At 40.1% G+C, this 19988-nt stretch overlaps 1 protein-coding gene across 2 annotated transcripts in view; it reads left to right on the forward strand.

Moving 5' to 3' along the window:
* Positions 1–19988, forward strand: part of SMIM14 (small integral membrane protein 14) — a 93330-nt gene that overhangs the window by 60489 nt on the left and 12853 nt on the right. For both annotated transcript variants that reach the window (XM_081092965.1, XM_081092964.1), the window contains exons 2-3: positions 3311–3420; positions 16724–16772. In XM_081092965.1, the coding sequence (XP_080949091.1) occupies positions 3346–3420; positions 16724–16772 (124 nt within the window). In that variant the 5' untranslated portion in view covers positions 3311–3345. The remainder of the gene's footprint in view (positions 1–3310; positions 3421–16723; positions 16773–19988) is intronic.

Raw genomic sequence — 19988 nt, forward strand, 5'->3', positions numbered from 1 at the left:
AACCGCAGTGCGTGGAAGCAAAGAATTTTCAGTAACCACCAGAGGTTTGCCTCGATGACAGCGACCAGCGCTCCGGCTTGGTCTGGCGCCCCTGCTCACCTGCTCCACCATCACGCCACGGCTGACGCCCACCATGTTCCACTCTTTGCCACCTGCTGCTGATGCCCACCATGGTGGGCCCCGTGGTGGTCAGTGCACATCATAGCAACTGGTTGTTTGGTTGTTGGGTGCTCAGTCTGTTTGCATATTAGCCTTTTATTATGTAGGATTGTTCTTACATTAGGGATATATGTTGGGGAGGTGAACACTCCTCTGGAATGTGAAAGGCAAAAGCATTGCCTTTATTTATTTATTTATTTATTTATTTAAATGTTTTTTATTTTAGAGAGAGAGGAAGGGAGAGGGAGAGAAATACTGATATGAGAGAGAAACATTAGTCAGCTGCCTCCTGTGCGTGAGAGAGAAACATCGATTGTCTGTCTTCTGTACTTACCAACTGAGCCACACAGGCCAGAGCAAAAGCATTGTTTTAGATTACTTTCTGTCCAAGGCCTCTTCTAGGCTGATTTACTGGGATTCTGATTGAGTAACTCAGTTCGGTCTTGCCCTGGATGGAGTAGCTTCTTTTCTTTCTCTCTCTCTCTCTCTCTCTCTCTCTCTCTCTCTCTCTCTCTCTCTTTCTTTCTCTCTCTCTCTCTCTCTTTCTCTTTCTCTCTCTCTCTTTTTTTTTTTAAGGAGTAGCTTCTTAATGTCTCTGGACATCAAGGGATTTAAATGTGGGGTGGGATTGGTTAAGCTTTTTGCTTAGCTGCTGGTGTGCTGAGGTCCTAGCCAAAAGAACTGTTTCCTTTCTATTTTTTTAAAAAAACAAGTACTATTAAGTGGAAACTCTTAACTGAAAACTGAATAATACTTAAAACAGCTCAAATTTACATGAAGAAAATTCCATAGAAGAGTAACACTATTGAGGAATGCCCTATTTATGAATATTTTTTCTTATTTTACTGGAGAGGCTAATTAAAACTCATGTATACTTTAAAATTCTAGTTGATTTATGTGCTCCTGGCATATATAGACACAGAGAAAGTCAACCTTGGCAAAAGTCAGTAAATATTTATTCATCCCTGTGGCTTACTCAATGAGGGAGGTGTTTACAGACAGACTGATGACTAAGATGGGTTCCTGCCCTTAAACTGTGTGGGTTTAAAATAAATTTTTTTAAATGGGTGATAAAAACACGTCTCCCTTTCTTTATAAAATTCAGTTTGCTAGTATAGTAATTCCTCACTTAATATCATTGATGGGTTCTTGGAAACTGTGCCTGTCAGCGAAGTGATGTATAAGAAACCAATTTTACCATAGGCTAACATATAAATAAGAGTTAAGTTCCTATGGCATATTTCTGGTCACAGAAACATGACCAAACTGCTATATAAAGACCCAAAACACTTCTAATAGTAAACATTGAAATAAATGTGAGCTATACAGACATTTAAGGAAGATGAATAGCCCTGGCTGGTTTGGCTCAGTGGATAGAGCGTCAGCCTGTGGACTGAAGGGTCATGGGTTCAATTCTAGTCAAGGGCACATGGCTAGGTCCCCAGTAGGGGGTGTACAGGAGGTAGCCGATCAATGATTCTCTCTCATCATTGATGTTTCTATGATGGATTCTCTTTTCTCTCTCTTCCTGTCTGATATCAATAAAAATAGATTTTTTTAAAAAAGAAAGATGAATAAAAACAAGATAATTTTAGTTTCTAGCCCGCTTATTCCACTTCAGGATGGTGTGTGTCCAGAGCCTCTCCCCACAGCTCAGGGTGCAAGGCTTGAACCCACCCTGGACAGGACACCCTTCCATCTCAGGGGCGGATACACACACACATACACTCAGACTGGGAAAATGTAGACACTCCAGTTCACATGACATGCACATCTTTGGGATGTGGGAGGAAACCTATGGAGAGATGGGGAGAAGTTGCAGACTCCAGACAGACAGTGGGCCCTGCTGGGGATCAATTTTTTTCTTCTCGTCAACATTATAACTGTTATTAGAGGACCTACTGTACTTTCTTAGCATTTCTGTGTTTAGAGGCTCCAGAACTGGATAGGTATTAAGCCCTTTATTTATTTATTTATTTTTAAATGTTTATTGATTTGGGAGAGGGAGAGATAGAAACATCAATGATGAGAGAGAATCATTGATCAGCTGCCTCCTGCACACCCTCAACCGGGGGTTGAGCCCACAACCCGGGCATGTGCCCTTGACCAGATTCGAACCTGGGACCCTTCAGTCCTCAGGCTGACGCTCTATCCACTGAGCCAAACCGGCTAGGGCGTTATTAAGCTCTTTAGTATTTGAATTTCATTTTTAAAAATCTTAGTAAAATATCCTTTAATTTTAACTGACATTTTATTGGCCTAGGGAGGCACAGATAGGGAGGAAGGAAGGACCAGTATTTGTAAGTGGACACTTGCTTATATCACACCAGCAGTCTGAGCCCCTTTTTTTCCTTATGGACAATTTGAAAAGACAGTTGAGAAACAGGCTTTCAAGGGTAACTTTATGTATAAGGGTGGATTATATTTACTTTCAGGGTTTTCTGTGTTGGATATATATAGTCAGTTCTCTAACATGAAGGCTAATCAAGTTTCAAAGAAAGGTGTGGACACAGAGTGGCCTCAGACAGAACTAGGAAGTAGTCAGAATTGATATTTGGTGTTTCCTGCTTCTGGAGAGTTAGGCTATTCAGCTCAGGTTGTCTCTGACGCCACTTACCCTTTCAATCCCACCTCCCCTTACTTCAGAAAACAGATGGGAAGTAGGTTGCCCTGCTTGTTCTACAACTTGATTTCCTCTCAGTATTAACTTGGTATTTCCCCAAATCATCACATAGAAATCTGCCTCATACTTTTCAGCAGCTGTAAAGGATGTACTTATACTATCATTTATTTAATCAGAACCACAGGGATGAACACTTAGCATTACCATTAAAATTTTTTCCCTTATTTATTGATTTGAGAGAGAAACTTCTATTTGTTTTTCCACTTATTTATGCATTTATTGATTCTCATATGTGCCCTGACCAAGATTTGAACCCATAACCATGGTGTATCGCGATGACATCCTAACTGAGTAAGCTACCTGGCATAGAATTCATATAATGTTAGTACTAAATTCATAGATATAGGTTATTAATAAATATGAACTAAAAAGGACTATTTTGAATTGTACAGTATATGAAATTTTCATAGCTCAAGAGAAAAAGTAACTCTGAATGATAGTCTTACAATATTTTTTCCTTTCTCCTAGATTTAAACAGTCAAGTTAAATCAAGCTGGGTAATCATGGCAGAAGGAGGATTCGATCCCTGTGAATGTGTTTGCTCTCATGAGCATGCGATGAGAAGGCTGATCAATCTGGTGAGATGTACAGGACAGTCCTATTCAGAACTGAACTGTACTGCTTCTGCTCTGTTTTTGTGAAAATGTTACGGAAAGATTTTCATCTGATGGTCACTAAAATTATTTCCTAGTTGAAATTCCACTGTGGTTTAAGTTATGGTTAAAATACTTACCAGCAATTATTTTATTAAAGATAAAAACAAATTTATTTATGTTAGTGAAATTCCCCATCATTGTTGAGTAACATTCTGCCTATAGTTATTAAATATATGGAGCTTGTTTACCTGATAAATTGCTGTGAAGTCAGTTTCTGTTAATGATATAGTTCAAATCCTACTCCTTCAGATGGCATGACAATAAAAATCTCTATGTAAAGCATTTAAAAATTCAAATTATTTAACAGAGGCAGATTTCTGACTAACATACTTTGTTTGGATAGTAGTCTATAGACTTTGAAGGAGGTTTGAATTGTGGTGTTTTTAAGATTTCCCTAATCTATAAGCTTAAGTATGGGGCTATTTATGCATTATACTTTTTATGTACAAAAGGAGAAATTTAACCATTATTAACAATAAAGCATATTGTTATGTTATACATTATAACATTTTGTTGTTTTAGAATACTCTTGTACAGAGGTATATTGTCATTGGCCAGTTAAAGACAGGCACCAACATTTGCTCAAATATTTGAATTGTTGGTAGTTAATAAGGTTTTCTGCTGACTCGGTGTCTATATATAGTGATCAGAAGTGTATTTCTTGTAAGTGATATTTCTTTTAGAATCAGCATATACTAAGACATATGATCCTCAAGAATGCATTAGAGGGAAAGCAATAAACTAAGAACTTATAAATTAAATCTTACTCTTGTGGAAATATAATGGCAATGTCGTATCTGTGATAACTTGATATAAAAATAGATGAGTCTGAGGAAAGAATATTTTTAAAAATATTTTCTGTGTATTCATGAAGTTAAAGAGCTGATAATTTTTATTTCTAAATTCAAATATAAGGCAAACATTTTTTCTAGTTACTGTGATATTAGGAACAACTTTTAGGTCATCTTTTACTCTTTCAACCCCATAGCTAATGCAGAAACAAATCCTTTAAGCTCAAAACATATCCTTAAAAACATATCCAGAATCCAGCCATTTCTCACACCTTCAGTGCAACATCCTGGTCTAATCTAAATCATCTCTTGCCCGGATTATTGAAATTAGCCTTCTTATAGGTCTCCTCTTGCCATACCTGACTCCCCTCAGGTTCAGTCTCACTACAGCAGCCAAAGTGATCTATTTTTGATAAATGATAAAGGAGTGGGGAAAAGTTGTCCCAAAAGAATGTGATACTCTAAATCTCAGACAAAATATAATTTAAAGCCAAAACAATGAAATGGGACATGGGAATTACTAGTATATTGACCAAAAAAACCCAGTTCATCAAAAAGATATAAACCTTTATGTCCTGAACAACAGAGAATGCAAAAACTACTAGAATTACAAAAAGAAGTGTTTTAGAAGTATCTGAGAAATGCTAGTGAAAGCCATAGGGATGCCTTTGCAGGTTAGAGAGAGAGAGGTGTGCAGGTCAGTATATGTTTGTAAGTACATAGAAGCGGTTCCAAGGGATATACCTCAGACTCCTAACAGTTACATTGGGGAGAGTTTGAAGGAAGTCGGGTACTATTTTAAGTCCATAGAAAGCATCTAATGTAGGTTTTCCTTTTACAAATGAGGAAACTGAGATAAGAGAGGTTAAGTCACTTTTCCCAGGTGTTGGAGTTGACTAGTGGGTGTCAGGGGATGCTCAATCTGACAGCTTAGCTCCAGGCCCTACCCTGCTTCTTTAGTACCATGCTCTGCTCCACTGCCTGTTGATCTCCTTCAGGCATTTAAAAAGCACTATATTTGAAATCAAGGGTTGGGGGGGATGGAGGGACAGCTGTAATACTTTCAACAACAAAGATAAATGTAAAAATAAGTAAATAAGTCCTGGGATGTAAAAAAAGAAAGAAAGAGAAAAGAGAAGAAGAAAAGAGAAAAGAAAAAAAGAAAAACCAAAGGGGCAGTTGAAGGATAGGAGAAAGTAGGAGGAGAAAGACTCTTCATTGTATTTTTACTAGAGGCCCAGTGCACGAGTTCGTGCACCAGTGGGTTCCCTTGGACTGGCCTGTGGGATGGGCCAAAACCGGCTCTCCAACATCTCCCAAGGGGTCCTGGATTGCGAGAGGATGCAGGCCAGGCCGTGGGACCCCACCAGTGCATGATTGGGGCCAGGGAGGGGCACGGGAGGTTGGCCAGCTGGGGAGGGACTGCAGGAAGGCTCCAGGGTGTATCCAGCCCTTCTCGCTCAGTCCCAATCAGCCAGACTCCAGCAGCAAGCTAACCTACCAGTCGGAGCATCTGCCCCCTGCTGGTCAGTGCACATCATAACGACTGGTTGACTGCTCAGCTGTCTACCCCTGGTGGTCAGTGCACATTATAGTGAGCGGTTGACCGGCCTTAGCATATCATTAGCATATTATTCTTTGATTGATTGGATGACCAGACACTTAGCATATTAGGCTTTTATTATATAGGATGTTTAAAAAGTTGTGAATATGCCCTAGCCCTGTGGTCGCCAAACTGCGGCTCACGAGTCACATGCGGCTCTTTGGCCCCTTGAGTGTGGCTCTTCCTAAGCCTTAGGAGTATCCTAATTAAGTTAATAACAATGTACCTACCTATATAGTTTAAGTTTAAAAAATTTGGCTCTCAAAAGAAATTTCAATCGTTGTACTGTTGATATTTGGCTCTGTTAACTAATGAGTTTGCTGACCACTGCCCTAGCCAGTTTGACTTAGTGGATAGAGCTTTGGACTGCGGATTGAAGGCTCCTGGATTTGATTCTGGTTAAGGGCACATACCTCAGTGGCAAGCTCGATTCCTGGCTCTGGTCGGGGTGCATGTAGAAGGCAACCAATCAATGGTTCTATCACATGGATGTTTCTCCCCTACCCTTCCACTTTCTAAAAATCCAGTGAAAAATATCCTTGGATGAAGTTTAACAGAAACAAAAAAACTTGCAAAACAAAACAAAAGGCTGTGTGAATGTATTGTCTATTCAAATAATTAATTTTTAAAAAGAAAACTTTGTAAGCACCTTCAAAGGTATTAAAAGCAGTACAGTTATATACAAAAATTTGTAATTACAGACTTTTTTCACTGGAGAATAAAATTTTTGAATGTACTTTTAGGTGATTTGAAAAGAAAATACTATATTTTACAATGTTTGGCTTTTCAATAATTCTAATAAGATTTTCTTCTCTTCTTTGACCTTCTTTTAATTTCTAAACTGGTAGAATTTTTTCTCATCAGAATGTAAAACATACATATAAAAATAGAAAAAATGTGTATGTCTCCTAAGGCTCAGTGATACAAATAGCAATTCAGACTCTTCTCTACTGCCTCATCAGTACTTATATACGTTTTGATTACTTAAAGTGAGCTATACCAGCACAAAGAATATAATCTGATTTTCATTCATTGTATTGTCTATCTGCAATATGGACTTTCGAGTAAATGATTGTATCTCTGACTATATTTATGGGAATGTTTTAAAATGATACATTATAAACAGCATTTAAGTTCAAGGTTGATAACACTGCAGTACAAAAAATGCCCAATTTGGGGTGCTGATGACAAAGCTTTACTTACTCTCTTGGCATGTCTCCTTCCTGTGATTTAATTATATCACTGAGTTACACAAGTGTTAGACTGGTCTTAATGCAGTAGTATTTTGCTGGGTGCATGTATGTTTCTGTTTATCTCAGGAATGTTCAAAAACATTAAAAATGGAGGTATTGCCCAGCTGGCATGGCTCTGGTTGAGCATCAACCTATGAACCAGGAGGTCATGGTTCAATTCCCGGTCTTGCACATGCCCCAGTTGCGGCCTCAGTCCCTAGTGTGGGGTATGCAGGAGGCAGCCGATCGATGATTCTTTCTCATCATTGATGTTTCTATCTCTCTCTCCCTCTCCCTTCCTCTCTGAAATCAATCAAAAAAATGTTAAAAAAAATTGAGATATTATCTGACATTACAGAGATTTTTCTTAGTCTGATACTCTTCAAATACTGCCTAATAGGACTCAAAGGAGGTAGATATGAATATATAGTAATTCTGTCTCAATTAAAATTAGACATCTTTGTCATGTTACATATAATTCTGTGTTTTATTACTTGACTTAATATGGGAATATACATAGTGATAAAAATAAGGATATTTAGTGATATAGAATATGTAGTAAGATGCCAACATAAAACCATAATCTAATTATAAGTTATTCTTTTATGTTGTCTAGTATTTTTTGTCCCCCATCTGAAGTCAGTACTCTTTTTTTTTTTTTAAAAAAAAGAGGTATTTATAATTACTGTATCTAGTTTTGGGGTTTTTATTTTTTAAAAAATTATTTCAGAGAGGAAGAGAGAGAGATAGAAACATCAATGATGAGAGAGAATCATTGATCGGCTGCCTCCTGCATGCCCCATGCTGGGGATGGAGCCTGCAACCGGGCATGTGCCCTGACAGGGTATTGAACCATGACCTCCTGGTTCATATTCAACCACTGAGCCATGCCAATTGGGCTAGTTTTTGTTTGTTTGTTTTAAAATACTCATATTTCCTTAAACCACACAAACTGCCTGGAGAGGGGCTTTTTTTTTCTTTTCTTTTTTTTTCCTCCCATTTCCATTGAAGCCATTTGTAAACTTATTCTGGCTTCATCCTTTCCTACTCCCTTGCCACCACCTCCTTCTCATGTTTTCCTGACTGGCTGTCTCTTGGTATATAGTTTCTTCTGTAATGATAGGAGTTTCAGAAAGAGAGAACAGACGGATTTAGAAATGTGAACTTGAATTATGCTCTGTTTTTCCTATTCTCTGTTGTAATCTAAGATTTGGAATGCAGATAATCCTTTTTTTTTTTTGCTTGTTTGTTTTGAGCTCTATTTCAGCTCTAATCTAAATAGTGTAATTTAAACTTCTACATCTTTAATTTACTTAAATTTGTTTCCGTATTGAAGTACTATAAGCATGTGATCTGGGAGATCCTTGGACAGATTCCTCTATATGGCCTGACAGCCCTGTGAATTGTGACTAATGTTTTCTGTACTTAAAGAAGTCATATTAAAGACCTATTGGCTTTTACCTGGAAGAAGATGTGGGCCTGAAAATCTTAAGAAACCTCTCTATCTAGCAAATATATCTACTACTAGTATATTTTAATTTTTGTAAAATATAAGAATTGATAGAAACCATATATGAATATGTTCTTTTGAAAAAAAGCAACCAATGTATTGAAAGTAAGACTGAACTCCTCTGTCACTTCTCCAAATTGGCTTATTTCCTGCTTCTCTAGATGAATTTGGTATGCATTTTCCCAGATCTTTCTAACAAATATATATTTGTAAACTTTCCCCCAATTCAATAATAGTATTTAGCATTTCCCATGTTGCTACAAAGTCTTTTTAATCATATGATCAATTTACAGTCTTTATTTTAGTCAGTAAAGGAAATTTTATTGGACTTTGGAGCTGTGCCAGCACAGCCAAGGGTTCAGTGAACCTGGGGGCGTGGGGGGGTGGGTGGCGGGCGGCAAAGGATGTAGAAAAGACAGACAAAGAGAATAAGCTGGGTCTAGTGCAGCCGTGGGCAAACTACGGCCCGCAGGCCGGATCCGGCCTGTTTGAAATGAATAAAACTAAAAAAAAAAAAAGACCGTACCCTTTTATGTAATGATGTTTACTTTGAATTTATATTAGTTCACACAAACACTCTATCCATGCTTTTGTTCCGGCCCTCCGGTCCAGTTTAGGAACCCATTGTGGCCCTCGAGTCAAAAAGTTTGCCCACCCCTGGTCTAGTGCCTGGCTGAGGCCACAAAGAGAGATCCAGACAGCAAGCTGAGCCTTTATTTTATAGCCAGAAGTAAACAAGGTAGTGGTCACAATAGTTACAATGTTCTTGTGAGTTTCACTTGTTTTGGCAGCACTTGCTGCATCTCCCTCAGCCCAGTTAGCTACCCAGGTAAGATCTAGGGGGGTCATAAGGTCAAGCCTAATTATGCTAAGAGGGCTGTGCCCTCTAAGCTGGGACTTGTTTGTGGCTTTGCCAAGGCTTAACCCTATAGCTGCTCCCTACAGACTTCTTTCTTAAATCTTAATGTTTTTAATCACTATCATCCAGGCAGTGGAAAAGTAGATACTCTTCCTGTGGTAGAGTTTGTTTTATTTAAAAGACTAGAGACCTGGTGCACAAAAATTTGTGCACTCGGGGGAGGGGGTCCCTCAGCCCGGCCTGCGCCCATTTGCAGTCCAGGACCCCTTGGGGGATGTCCACCTGTCGACTTAGGCCCACTCCTTCTGGCAGCCAGGGAGCCCTCAGGGGATGCTGACTAAAGGCTTAGGCCCCCAAGGGAGCTGTGATGAGGAAGCTGGGGTGACAGAGGAGCCACACTTTCCCACCCCGCCGGTCTGGGTTGGTTCGCACACGGGACGCCTGGGCGGGCCGGCCGCCCTGGGTCGGGTCTCACACGGGATACCCTCAGCCCTGGGTTGCAGATAGCAGGCCCGGATGGCGGCAGGGTAGGCGGGATGGCATTGTCCACCCTGCCTGCAGTATGCAAATTAGCCGCCATCTTTGTTGGCAGCTAATTTGCATATGCTGATTAGCCAATAGGAGGCATAGTGAAGGTACGGTCAATTACCATGTTTTTTTATTATTGGATAGGATAACTATTGTGTGTCCTCATGGCACAAAATTCACACACTGCTAAATGTAGAAAGGGAAAGACAAAAAGTCTCCCCGAGTTCCCCAACTCCTTATTGCCACTTTATCAAATTTGAACTATTAACAGTTTCTTTTATATTGTTCCAGTTATTATGGCTATATAAATAAGTATCCCAAAAATTAATGGCATAAAACTACCTTTTATGGAGTTCACAAACTGTGTGTCAGGAGTTCATACAGAGCGCAATGGAGGTGGTTTATCTGCTGTACAGCATCTGGATTCTTAGCTGGAAGACTCAGGCTGGGAGCCGGAAACATCTGGAGGCTTTTGCTCACTCACTGTCTGGCAGTTGATGCTCATGGGCGGCTGAAACCCTACCTATTACTATCAGCAAGAACACCTACATATGGTCCTTTCAAGTGGCTGTGTGGCTTCATCACAGCATTGTGGCTTTGTTCCAAAGAGGATTGGGGAGGAAGAGAACCAGGCTGCAGCTGGCAACTTGTTATGATGTAGCCTAAGTCACATACATACAACACTTCTGCTAAACTCATGGTTGTAACAGTCACAAGCTTGCTATTGGGTTCAAGAGTAGGGGAAATAGACTTCATTTCTTGATGGGGAGTGGCAAGATTCTGGAAGACTGTGTGACTGGTAATAGTGCTATGGCTATTTTTAGAAAATATAACCTGCCACGTATATTTTTCTAGAAAATTGTTTTACATAGGAGAGATTATAGTATGTATACATTTCTACAACTCCCCCCCCCCACACACATACTTCATATAGCTTTGCATATTAGCAATATCTTAGTTCAGGCTGCTTATGAACTGAAATGTATTTCTCATAGTTCTGGGCTGGAAGTCCAATATCAGGGTGCCAGCCTGGTTGGGTTCTGGTGAGAACCCTCTTCCGAGATGCAGATGGACACTTTCTTGTTGCATCCTCAGTTGGTGGAAAGAGGGTAAGAGAGCATTCTGGGGGCTCTTTTATAAAACCACTAATCCCACTCATGATGGCTCCACCCTCATGACCTAATCACCACTGAAAGTTCCCATATCCCAATAGGGGGTGAGGATTTCAACATACAAATTTTGAGGAGACCACACATTCAGTCCAAAACAGCAAATCAAAGTCAGGCTCATTTTTTTGTGTATGTGTGTCTTTTTTTTGGCCTTTCTTCTTAATAACACATAAAATATGTGAATATCTAAATTATTATCGCATGAAACGATACAGAAATATAGAGCAAAATATCGAAGTCCCTCTCCCTATTGCCCACACCCCCTCCCTCCATCCCACCTGATGACCTCAATTGCTTGCTTGGCTGGAGGTTGCATTAAGTTTGTGGACTTTCATATACCTATGTATTTATGTATATGTTTTTATATATAATAAAAACAAACTGTACCATATGGGTGTAGCATATAAATTGTACTATTATCTTACCAGTGCCCATAAATTGTGTGATGATTTTTGGTTCAGTAAATTAACTCAAATTCAGATAGTATTTTGTAGGATTAGGGAAAGTATGTGCATGTCATATGGTCAAAGCAGCCCAGCCTATTAGTGTTAGACATTTAAAAAATATTTTCAAAGTATTCAGTCTTGCCTTTACCTGATTACTTGAAGCCTTGAGGCTTAAATGTGAATATATTATTGTGGTCCATCAAAATTATGTTTGTTAATGTTGTAGGAAAATATGTAGAGATGCTGGTTAATCATTAAGGACTAAATGTGCTCAGAAATATTAGGTTTTAGCTGATCTCCCCTTTGAAACACTGAACTTCTGCAGTGGTGTGATTATGCAGAAATACTTGAATTGAATGTACTTTGTCATTTCTTTAAAATTCCCCTCCTAAAAAAGGGCTTCTGTCGTGAGTGGCACACGTAGAGCAGCCTGATTAAAAAAAATAAATTCCCCTTCTGTTGTCCTAGCCAGTTTGGTTCAGTGGATAGAGTATCGGCCTGGGGACTGTAGGGTCCCAGGTTCGATTCCGTTAAAGGGCACGTACCTCTGTTACAGGTTCCCTGGCCCTGGTCAGGGTGTGTGCAGGAGGCAATCAATTTGATGTATCTCTCTCACATCGATGTTTCTCTCTGTCTCTTCCTCTCCCTTCCACTCTCTAAAAATGAGTGGAAAAATATCCTTGGGTGAGGATTAATCAAAAAGTAAAAATAAAATTAACCTGTAATTGGGGAAAGTGTATCAAAACTTAAAATGCACATACCTTTAGTATTCTAGTAATTTTTATATGCCTTATCCTAAAAAGATTAATGAAGTATGCAGCAATGTATTTATAGGAACATTCACCATAGCATTGTTTTTCTTTTGTCAGAAGGGGGGGGGGTGTGGGGAGAGAGAGAGAAAGAGAGAGAGAGAGGAACATCAATGATGAGAGAGAATCATTGCTCAGCTGCCTCCTGCACACCCCCCACTGGGTATGGAGCCCGGAACCGGGACATGAACCCTGACCAGGAATTGAACTGCGACCACTGAGCCACACCAGCTGGGCAGCATTGTTTTCATATACAAATTTGGGAATGATGCAATTAAATGGAATACTGCGCAGCATTAAAAGTTATATAGAATTGGGTTTGGTCATTAAAAGATTTGCAACTAGTTGTTGAGTATGGCAAAAAGGTAGCAAAATAACATGAAGTGTTCTATTTTATAAAATTATGTGTACATGCATATATATATATTACAAAAATGTATGTCTGGAACACATTTAACCAAAATGTTAGCAAAATGGTTATCATTGGATGGTGGGATTTTGTGTATTTTGCTTACTGTTCTATTCCAACTAACTACTAGAACATACTGAGCAACATCAAAATGTAGGAAAATTTTTTAAAGTCACTTTTAATATGTTTTTATTTATTTCAGAGATTGGAAGGGAGAGGGAGGGAGAGATAGAAACATCAATGATGAGAATCATTGATTGCTGCCTCCTACACGCCCTCTATTGGGGATTCAGTCCGCAATCCCGCATGTGCCTTGCTGGGAATTGAACTGTGACCTCCTGGTTCATTGGTCAATTCTCAACTACTGAGCCACTCCAGCTGGCCTGTTTTGTTTGTTTGTTTGTTTTAAGAGACTTTATGTTTTTATTTTCTATGTGAGATTCTCTACCACATCTTCAAATCCATAATGTAGAGTCTATTTATATGGCTATGTTTCCTAAATCCCACATTGAAATCCATGACCTGACATTGATGACCATTTCAAACAAGCATGTCAAACTCAAAGGCTAAAATGGGCCAAATAAACAAGGTTTAAGTTTATGTGGGCCACAAAAAAACAAAAGCTTCAATTTTCATAGAAACGTAGGTTTATTTCGATAGAGACATGCTGAATACAAAGGGCTGAAATAAATGAGTAATCGTTAACATAAAACAATAGAAAATTTTAGTAAAAATTAATATTTTTTCTTGAACATTAACTTACTAGACACTGAATAATTGCACAAGTTAATAAGCGTAACGCAAATAAACCTATTTTTCTTTTCTCTGAAAGCAAAATATTTCCTGTTGTGCACACCAAACAAGTCAGTACAAGACTAATGACATGGCAATCAGCTACTAAAATATTCGCTGCTAGTATTAGTGTAGAGAAATGGTGCGCCGGCGTGTAAGGGAAATTAATGCAGCACGATTATAGTAATCAGTCATTAGCAAACGTTGTAGTTCGTTATTAATAACTAGAGGCCTGGTGCACAAAAATTTGTGCACTCGGGGGGGGGGTGTCCCCTCAGCCCGGCCTGTGCCCTCTCGCAGTCTGGGACCCCTCAGGGGATGACCACCTGCTGGCTTAGGCTTGCTCCCCGGGGGATTGGGCCTAAGCTGGCAATCATACATCCCTCTGGCAGCCCAGAAGCCCTCGGGGGATGTCCACTTGCCAGCGGGGAGCAGACCTAAGCTGCAGTCGGATGTCCTTAGTGCTGCTGAGGAGGCAGGAGAAGCTCCCACCACCACCGCTGTACTGGCAGCCATCAGCCTGGCTTGTGGCTGAGCAGAGCTCCCCCATGTGGGAGCGCACTGACCACCAGAGGGCAGCTCCTGCATTGAGCGTCTGTCCCCTGGTGGTCAGTGTGTGTCATAGTGACCAGTCATTCCTAGTCTTTCTGTTGTTAGGGTCAGTTTGCATATTATCCTTTTACTATATAGGATAGAGGCCTGGTGCACGGGTGGGGGCCGGCTGGTTTGCCCTGAAGGGTGTCCCGGATCAGGGTGGGGGTCCCGCTTGGGTGCCTGGCCAGCCTGGGTGAAGGGCTGATGGCTGTTTGCAGCTGGTCACACCCCCTTCAGGGTGGGGGTCCCCACTGGGGTGCCTGGCCAGCCTGGATGAGGGGCTGATGGCTGTTTTCAGTCTGCCTGCTCCCCTCTTAGGGTGGGGGTCCCCACTGGGGTGCCTGGCCAGTCTGGGTGAGGGGCTGAGGGCTGTTTTCAGGCTGGCTGGCGACTGAAGCTCCTAGCCTCTCCTTTTTTTCTTTATTTTTTTAATTCTGGGATTTATTTACCTTCTATAATTGAAACTCTGTTGCCTTCACTGGCACTCCCAGCTCTGAGGCCGTGGCTGCCTGAAAGCAGGTATCTGGGGTTTGTTTAGCTTCTATAATTGAAACTTTGTTGCTTTTGGAACTGTTGCTTTCGGAGCTTAGATCCGGGCTGCGGCAGGCGGGGAACCTTGGCTTTCTTCATCACTGGAGCAAGCAAGCCTCCTGCTCACTTCAGCTGCATGGCTGCCAGCCGCCATCTTTGTTGGCAGTTAATTTGCATATCTCGCTGATTAGCCAATGGGAAGAGTAGCGGAGGTACGGTTAATTACCCTTTTGTCTTTTATTAGATAGTATTATGTATTTCAGAATATTGTAAAAATTAAGCTACGAAATTTTTATTGAGATGTTTCTTACATACTATTATATTGGCTGGGCCACAAAAATATTTGTGCTGTGAGTTTGACATGCTTGATTTAGAATATTTTAAACTGGGCACATCTATTTTCCATCTTCATTTTCAAAAATAGCTTGATTTTAAGCTGGCAGTGAATTGAGTTGTTGCAAATAAAGTTGACATGAATTCCTGAGGAATTTGAAAACAAATAGCAAATAGACTTTTAAAATTTAAAAACCTTATTTTAACAAAATGCACATAGAAGGCACTTGTTAAATTTTTTTCAGATAGGCCTCGGCTGGGTAGCTTAGTTGGTTAGAGTGTTGTCCAATGCACCAAGGTTGCGGGTTCAATGACTATTCAGAACACATACGAGAATCAACCAATGAATGCATAAATAAGTGGAACAACAAGTTGATGTTTCTCTCTCTTCTCTCTCTCTCTCAAATCAACTTTTTAAAAAATTTAAAAAGTATATTTGTCAGATAAATGGATACTTTATGTATGTTTTGAGGAAAGCCATACGAGTCTTACACTCAGATATTTTCGTACCAACGTTATGACTGTGAGCTGTGTGAGGTCTGGTCAGAGAGGACATTGACTTGGACACTTATTCATTGATTTGAAAGAACTTTTTTGTTGTTGGTTTGGGAGTTTGGTTTAAGAAAATATTAGTGATAATTTTGAGCAGATTTATTTGCACAAACAGGCAGGACTTTCCCCCCCTTTCCTGAATCTAGTCCAGTCAAAGTAAAATGTTTCATCTATGGGTAACCAAGTTTTAAATATAACCATTTAATCAGCCGAAACCGGTTTGGCTCAGTGGATAGAGCGTCGGCCTGCGGACTGAAAGGTCCCAGGTTCGATACCGGTCGGGGGCATGTACCTGGGTTGCGGGCATATCCCCAGTTGGAGATGTGCAGGAGGCAGCTGATCGATGTTTCTCTCTCATTGATGTTTCTAACTCTCTATCTCTCTCCCTTCCTCTCTGTAAAAAATCAATAAAATATATTAAAAAAAAATTATAACCATTTAATCAGACCTCCTGAGGCCATGAATTCATTCTTTCTCATTTATGTGTGTTTTTGTTGTTGTTTTTGTTTTGGAGTGGGGTTAAAATTTTTTAAGGTGAAGCAAACTCAATTTAAATGAACATTGAAGTAAAATTTAGTTACTGTGGACTAGTACCACATGGCAGGGAAATGGGACTTTGAAAACTCAGAAATTTAATTCTGCACAAATAAAAATCATTTCATTCTCCTGTGAGAGTCTCAAAAAATTCCTTTTCTCAGGAAATCGTAAGAATCCCACCCTCAGTGACAACCAGGGGAAATAAGCCCCCCTCCTCTCCTGTAACTCTTTGGGAAGTCTAATGACATATGGGAGCAGGAGTTCCTGTCATAGGTGTGCGTTTTCTAATTCCTTAACTTAAATAGGTGAATTGTGGTAGATCACAGTATATTTGAAAATTACTTTAAGTAGGAAAAATCCCCCAAAGCAGAACAGCCCCTCAATGTGTTCTGCATTTATATCTGATTTTGAAGATACGATATACACTGTGGTAACATTCATTAAATAACAAAACATGACCATTCTAATGAATAGTATCCATTTTTGGTGAAGTCCAATGGCTAACTTTCCTTTCTTCTTATTCATTGTAGTTGAGGCAGTCCCAGTCCTACTGCACAGACACAGAATGTCTCCAAGAATGTAAGTAACGATGGGATAGGAGGAGGCTTGGCATTGAGGGCAGAATTAGAGGCCAGATGACTGAGCATATTTGTCAGAAATTACTCCTGGTTTGTTCTTTAAGAAAATGGTCCTCAGTAATGTATTTCTACTTAAATATTTCATCTCTAACTGAAAAAATGGTATGGTTTTGTGTTTGTTTGGTTTTGTTCGTTTTTTGCCTCAAAAACAAATCCTGTTCATTGAAGAAAATTCACAAAGAAGAAAAAAGAAAAGGAAAAACGCCCAGAATACTAAAAGATAACATAACCACTGTTGACTAACTTGGTGTAAACCCTTCCGGGCCTTTTCTTGGCAAATATATGTGTAACAGAGCACTTTTGGCGGGTTGAACTGGAACGTTGAGGCTGCTAGCTCAAACCCTTGCTCTTTGCTTAGCATCTATTTTCATCCATTGGCAGCTCTGAGAACTTCTGAGTAAAGGAAGAGGCCATTCTTTACCAAGGTTTGGAAGCTTTGGGAGCCTGTGCAGTCATTCGTTTGGTTCTGACATTAGCATTCCCAAGAGGAATGAGCAGTGGGAAGGTTTCTGTCTGTGTCTTTATGCTCAGTGGTGACAGTAAAGTGAGATTCAGCAGGAAGGTGGATCCTGCATGGGAATGCAGCTGGCAGACTTGGTGGCCATTATGTTAAGTATCTTTTCTTTCAGGACAGAAATAACTTGAAGGATACTTTGGGGGAACTGATAACTAACATTTAAGTCAGTCCAGTCTTGTGCTATATTAATTCAACAGTTATAGAATGGAAGTATGACATTCACAGACACAATTAGGTTTCATATACACTTATAAAAAGGGGTCACTTGGTATTGTTTTTCATTGCTGTATTATGAAAATATCAGTATATATCTATATTAAAAATATTTACCAACTGCTCTGGCCAGTATTCTCAGTGATTAGAACAACGGCCCATGCACCTAAGGGTCACGGGTTCAATTCCCAGTCAAGCGCACATACCTGGGTGGCAGGTTCAATTTCCAGCCCTGGTTGGGAGGCAACCAATTGATGTGTGACTCTCACATCCTTGTTTCTCTCTCTCTTTCTCCTCCCTCCCTCCCTCCCTCCCTTTCGTCCTCTTTGAAAAAATAGTCTCAATTGAGGATTAACTTCTTTTGCCCTTATAAGTAATACTTAAACATCCTTCGTATGTACATTTTAGGGCTTTTCACATAATGCTAAATTGTGTTTATTTATAGGCTAGTTGTTTATATTTAACCATCTCTGAAGCTGAGCTCCACTTTATTATGCATATGAAGTAAAACAAATCACAGTAAAGTACCTTTATAAAGAGGCTTGTTATTACATGATTAATTGTTGTTCTTGCGGTGTGTACTGGGTGTTTCATCAAATTCTATAAATATAACAACTTATAGGAGCTGGTACAGTGCCTCGTCCAAAGTAAGAATTTTGTCAAAACGTAGTCCATTGGTGCGACAGGGTAAGCATTTTATGCCTCTGGAGAGAAGGTAATGGTACTATGCAGATGTGTTAAGTTGTTAGGATGATGAGTGGTGGTTCTCTCACTTCACCTTTCTTTATGTTGCTTCTTTAATAGCATTTATTAATCTGCATTATGCCTTCTGATAAGCAACTCAGTTTTTTGACTCAGCAGGTAAAGCTAAAACTTGTTCTTCTAGTTGAAAGTAATCTTACTGAACTTACAGGAAAACTAGTGTTTATTACATTTGTGGTATTTGTGACCTTTGAGCCAGCCCCACCTGTAAACAGATACACTCTTATTTCTGTGAGTTAAATTTTCACTTCCTTAATTTATTTTATTATTATTTTTTTAAACAAGCTCCCTTTCCTTCAGGAGTTTATTTTTTTTTTTTTTTTTTTTTTATATATTTTATTGATTTTTTACAGAGAGGAAGGGAGAGAGAGATAGAGAGTCAGAAACATCGATGGGAGAGAAACATCGATCAGCCGCCTCCTGCACATCTCCCACTGGGGATGTGCCCGCAACCCAGGTACATGCCCCTGACCGGAATCGAACCCGGGACCTTTCAGTCCGCAGGCCGACGCTCTATCCACTGAGCCAAACCGGTTTCGGCTAGGAGTTTATTTTTAAAAAATATATTTTATTAATTTTTTACAGAGAGGAAGGGAGAGGGATAGAGAGTTAGAAACATTGATGAGAGAGAAACATCGATCAGCTGCCTCCTGCACACCTCCTACTGGGGATGTGCCTGCAACCAAGGTACATGCCCTTGACCGGAATTGAACCTGGGACCTTTCAGTCCGAAGGCCGACACTCTATCCACTGAGCCAAACCAGTCAGGGCAGGAGTTTATTTTTATATATATATATAGAATCATTGATTAGCTGCCTCCTGCACGCCCCACACTGGGAGGATCAAGCCTGTAACCAAAGCATGTCCACCTCCCCCCCCACCCCCCCCACCCCCCGCCAGGCCAAACGGAACTGGGACCCTTTAGTCCGTAGGCTGATGCTGTATCCCCTGAGCCAAACCTGCAAGGGCCACTTCCTTAATTTAAATATAAAGGCAAGCTCTAGTCCTTGAGTATTAATTTGGTCATATTTGCCAGTTTTTTCCTACCAGTTTTTTTTAGCATTTATTGGAAATCCTTTCTGAGAGCCATATTTTTTAATGGTTTAAGCAGTTGTTTCCTCTGGGTAATAGAATCACTTTTCTGTTTATTCTAAATTTTCCCTAGTGAGCTCTTGCTGTTTTCATAAAATATAAATCAAGGGTTCCCATGACTCCCCTCCTGAGGTTCAATAATTTGCTAAAATGCCTCACAGAACATTGGAAAACAGGTAATTTACTATCACTGGTTTATTAGTAACCAAATGGAAAAGATACATAGGGCAAGGTGGCGGGAGGGGGGGGGGGGGGCGGCCGTGCAGAACTCATGTCTTTTTCTGGTGTGCCCTCCCAGCACATTGATGTGAACACCAGCCAGCAAGCTCTCTGAACCCCATTGTTTTATGGAGGTTCCATTATATAGGCGGGAAGGATTAAATCATTGGCCACTGGTGACTAACTTCTACCCTCCCTGGAGGTCAGGGAGTGGAGCTGAACGTTCCAACCCTCTAATCACCTGGTCTAAACCCTGGGCAACTAGCCCCTATCCTGAAGCTAGGGGCCCACCAAGAGTCACCTCATTAGCGTAAACTCAGGTATAGCTTTAAGAGATTAATTATGAATAACAAA

This window comes from Myotis nattereri (genome assembly GCF_964212035.1).
Source record: "Myotis nattereri genome assembly, chromosome: 1".
NCBI lineage: Eukaryota > Metazoa > Chordata > Mammalia > Chiroptera > Vespertilionidae > Myotis > Myotis nattereri.